Source organism: Protopterus annectens, chromosome 5.part0 (genome assembly GCF_019279795.1).
Source record: "Protopterus annectens isolate FY-2018-M chromosome 5.part0, PAN1.0, whole genome shotgun sequence".
Classification (NCBI taxonomy): domain Eukaryota; kingdom Metazoa; phylum Chordata; order Ceratodontiformes; family Protopteridae; genus Protopterus; species Protopterus annectens.
In genome coordinates this window covers 169,794,517-169,799,280 of record NC_056735.1, presented here as the reverse complement: position 1 = coordinate 169,799,280, position 4,764 = coordinate 169,794,517, and the positions used below count along the sequence as shown (strand labels likewise).

Here is a 4,764-nt window from a genome sequence, read left to right as displayed (position 1 = left end):
GAGTGCAAGTGTTTGTGGGTTGGGGTTAGACCAAGGGCTAGTTAAGGGGAATGATTTACTGCTGTGCTTGTATGTAACTGTGTGAGGCATGTGCCTGAGTTCATGTGCAAAGTGCTATGGAAAGAGTTTTTTCTAAGGTAAGGTTTAGGGTTGGGTTAGACGTAGGGGCAAGGCTAGGATTAGTATGCATTAGTAAGGAGGTGCAGCTGACCTTCTGTCCATCCTTACTAATGTGAGTCAACCCTAACACTAGCATTGTCCCTGCTTCCTTCACATTACCTTAGAGAAGTCCTTTCCATACTCCTACCATTATTAAGAGAAATTAAATCTGAATGTTACGGTAAGGTTTTGCTTTACAGATGGGAAAATATTTTTTTTTTGTGATTTTTTTTTTACTTATGTTTTGTTTTTTGCTTATATATATATATATATATATATATATATATATATATATATATATATATATATATATATATATATATATATATATATATATATATATATATATATATATATATATATAATTTTCTCTCTCTCTCTCTTTGGTCAATGTGTGTTTAGACTACACAGATGGTCAACAGTTGTGTGAGATTGACAATCCCCGGGTATGGGAAACTTCCTATTTATACATTTTTCTTATGTGTCCATAGTACAGCTCTGTGTGACAGCATTGAGTATTCATGTAGCCAACAGTCTGTGCATTACAGAATGAGTAGTTTTCTCACAGCCAGATATTTATTGACCACCTCAGTGACCACAATGACTAGAATGACCACAATGGCATTCTAAAATGCTTAAATGAGAGAACAGCTTCTTTCTGACTTCTGCTACTATGCATTCCAAAAGGAGAAACAGCTGGTTAAACGTTTCATTTAAACAAGCATGCATCACAATTATGCACTTTTTAAATTTGTAGTTTATATCTGATCTGCCTCCAACGAGTTCATGGAAGTGATGTTGCTGGTGGTACCAGTTTCCCTAGATTACTCCGGATAGCTGTGCTGCCAGGAAAAGAGAGGAAAAAAAACAGGATACACATCTATACAACATGAAAAATTTGTTGACTGTTTATCATTTCCTTCAGATTCTTCTTCTTCAGTTTTATATCGCCTATTAATGCATATCAGATGCCCCCTCCCAGTGAAGGTCACAAATGTTATGGAACTATACTGTCTGGAGGACAGATGTCCCCTCCCAGTGAAGGTTACAAATGTTATGGAACTATGCTGCCTGGAGGACAGATGCCCCCTCCCAGTGAAGGTTACAAATGTTATGGAATTATGCTGTCTGGAGGACAGATGCCCCCTCCCAGTGAAGGTCACAAATGTTATGGAACTATGCTGTCTGGGGGACAGATGCCCCCTCCCAGTGAAGGTCACAAATGTTATGGAACTATGCTGTCTGGAGGACAGATGCCCCCTCCCAGTGAAGGTTACAAATTTTATGGAACTATGCTGTCTGGGGGATAGGCATCACTCAGTACTATTTTCATTGGTCCCACTACAATACATACTTGTCAGGGGATTACAGAAATGAGCTCAGTCTGAAATAGTCTTTCTTACTTTTTATTTATTTAATTTTGTTAACTGGGTTGTATTTCAAGGGGGGGGGGGTCCAAGGTAGTATTTATAATACTAGGGAATTTAGCCAGGACATTGGGGAACTTCTCCTACTCTTTTTGATAGGTGTGTGAGATATTTTGCATTCATCTGAGCTACCACCAACTCAAGCAGATAAGACTTTCGTTTTTAACATCCTAAATGAAGGACAACTTACTTAGGAGTGTTGAACCCCCCCAGTGATGCAGTGCAGTGACAGCAATCCAGCCATCTGGAGTGGCTTCAACTTGTAAGCCTTGAGTATATGACATGTAGTTTTATGTATGGCTCTGGTAGGCATCAAACTATAACAGTGCCAGCCACTCTGGATTCCATGGCCAGTGGAAGACTTATGGTTTCTTCAATAATTAGAACTGGATGGTGCAGTAGAGCAGATTTGCAGTCATGGGAAGGATGTCATATCCTACAATTCCCTGTTCTAAATGCACACCGGATAATTTAGTCTGGTTACTTGAACCCTACCAGCTATACAGACTTCATAACTTCTGTTCTCATGGCTTTAGGACTTCACATATAGCAGAACATGGCAGATTACAGACACATGGAACTCTGACTCAGATATGACTAATTCCTTTATTGTGCATTACAGACTAATTATGGTTGAATAATTTTACTGCTAGGACATAGTTCAAAATATTTGCTGAGCATTTTTAGACCAATAGCATCATTTACCTAACTGGATTTGGGGAAGGGTGGTGGTGGCAATGCAGAGATGTGCTATGCTTCCTTTTGAGAGTCAAAGGTTGTTGCATGAGACCCATTCAAGTGATTTATCACACCCCCTCTTTTGTAAATGTCTATATCTGTTACAGAGTCTTACCGCAGATATTTAACTACTTTATAGTATGCTTTATTTAATACATAACAACAGGCTTTATTTAAGTTAATTTACCACTTTACCTAAATACGTATTTTCACCAAAATCTTAACTACCATGGAGTCACTGATATCACCTTTAGAGTAGTAATAAACCCTATTCATGAACAATTTGGACATTTTATTAAAAATTTAACTTTCTGATAATGAACTCTTAACAGTCTGTATTAAAACATTAATGTTTCAGTATCAGACAGCAATTTCTTATCTATCCAGAGCACACAGCATGAGTCTTCTCCTTCTGTGTATGCAAACACCACGTGCTTCAGCAGACTTTGACCAATAGACCAGCAAAACAAACACTACGAAAATAAGTGGTCTTGAATACTGCTGTCTTCAGATGCAGCATGCATTATATGTCAGAATGAAATTCAGCTCTGCTACAGGCTATAAAAGCTAAACGTTATACTTACTTTGAAGGCAGCTCCCTGCAAAAGTCAGAGTCCACAGCAGTAATATACTCTTTTCCCGGTAATCTGAAGTCCTCATTAGTAAGGTGGGGACACATTAGAGGCACTCACAATGTACTTCACACAGTACATGACCCACCCTTGTATCCCTTCACAATGCTGCTCTGTTTTAGTGATCTGCAATCTTGTAATAAAATAGGGACACAAACACTAGACTGAGCTGACTGTGGACAAACTGGTTCAGAGCTACACATCTACCTTGTACAGGTAGTATGTTGGGTGGATTCTGTAGAATAATTTGTGCTTTTATTGGCTGAGCAAAGACAGGCTGGTATGGGAAGTTTTTTTCAGAGTAACAAGTGAATGTAAACAGCATTGTCTGTGCTGTTGCATGACATGTTTGTTAACTTTTTTTTTTCCCTGAGACTTACAGCGATTGCCAAATAACTGAAAGTAAATAGTATCGTTACTCATCAGGATGTTTTGTGCACAAGCTTGTTTCAGGTTTCAGATGAGTGTCAGCATTGAAAATTAGAAGAAGACAAGGCACAGTTGTCAATGTAAACTAACCAGGGCACTCTGGGATCTTTGAAATGAAATGATGACACCTAACATATAAAATGTAATTTTTCCTGGTTTGTTTTCCCTTGTGAGCAGTACGTAATGTTGTCAGCTAGCAGGATTATCTGCTGCGGAAGGCAGAAGTGTGAGGATTCAAACTCTACAACTGCTTAGTAGTAAATAAAGGCCCTGAAAAAAAAAAATAATTTTAAACTCATCCAGCTATGTAACAGAGTTAAAGAGCAAGGTCATAGCAGATTTATAATGTTGAATGTAAGTCAAAATACATATATGTTAACTTGCATGATATTTTGAACAGGATTTACTTCACTTGCTTAGGTCTTTTGGGATGGCATCTTCAATGCATTTTGTGTTGTCCCTCTTAAAGTGCCCTTTCTCTTCTGTCGAACACCATTTTTCTGACTCTACTGCTATGCAGACATAAACAGTCGAGCACAGGTCGGACATGGTTCAAGCTTTATTTTAATGGTTATGGTCATGGTAATGTCTATGCATATATGTAGGGGAAGGGTCATAACTTTTCAAATGACCAGTCAGGCAAACCCTCCTCTAGTTTTTATTTTGAACATGGAAGCCTTTATTTGTGGTCCTAGGACACTGACTGCATTCTCCTATAGCCCCTTCTGCCCAAGAAAGGAGTTTGCCATGCAAATATTTATGATTTTCTCCACTCATAATCCTTCTAGCAACTAGAATCCATGACTGAACCAAGGAACTTATCATTGAATAAAATGTTTAGACTATGTATTTATAAATTGACTAGAACAATTAGTTCTAAATGAAGGTAAGGTATTCAAAATAAATTCTACTGGGGTGTGATAAACTGACAGCAGTTATACGTATGCCATAAATTCATAAGATTGTTCATAAACAAGGGAAACAAGACTGATTTTTAACTCTTCTGCATCTCTTAATGGCCCAACAAGAAAGCTGCTTTCTGTGGCGTATCCACTCTATACGTAGTGATTGACCATGTGTACTACTGACTGGGTACTCCCCAGTTATGCATCCCTCAAAGACATGCCTTGTAAGTGTGTGAGGATGACATTCGGTTAGCATAACAACTGGCATTTCCCATTGTCATTATTATGCCGTGTTTTAACACAAAACTGTAGGTAAATATTTCTGAAGCCTCCCTGACCCCCCCTCCCCCCATGGGTGAGTGCACTTCATGATGCTTGTAAAAATTCATATGATGGTCACTTTTGAGGGTATGTAACCATAGAAGAAGAGTGACCAAAAGGAGTATGTAACACACAACCTCCATGTTGGAGGGT

General features: G+C 38.4%; 1 protein-coding gene across 1 annotated transcript in view; it reads right to left on the bottom strand.

The window, feature by feature from the left end:
- Nucleotides 1-3,174, bottom strand: part of VSTM5 (V-set and transmembrane domain containing 5) — a 207,105-nt gene extending 203,931 nt beyond the window's left edge. Inside the window, exon 1 of the mRNA XM_044072196.1 lies at nucleotides 2,909-3,174. Coding sequence (XP_043928131.1) covers nucleotides 2,909-2,984 — 76 coding nt within the window. The 5' untranslated portion in view covers nucleotides 2,985-3,174. The remainder of the gene's footprint in view (nucleotides 1-2,908) is intronic.
- Between the last annotated feature and the right edge of the window lie 1,590 nt (nucleotides 3,175-4,764).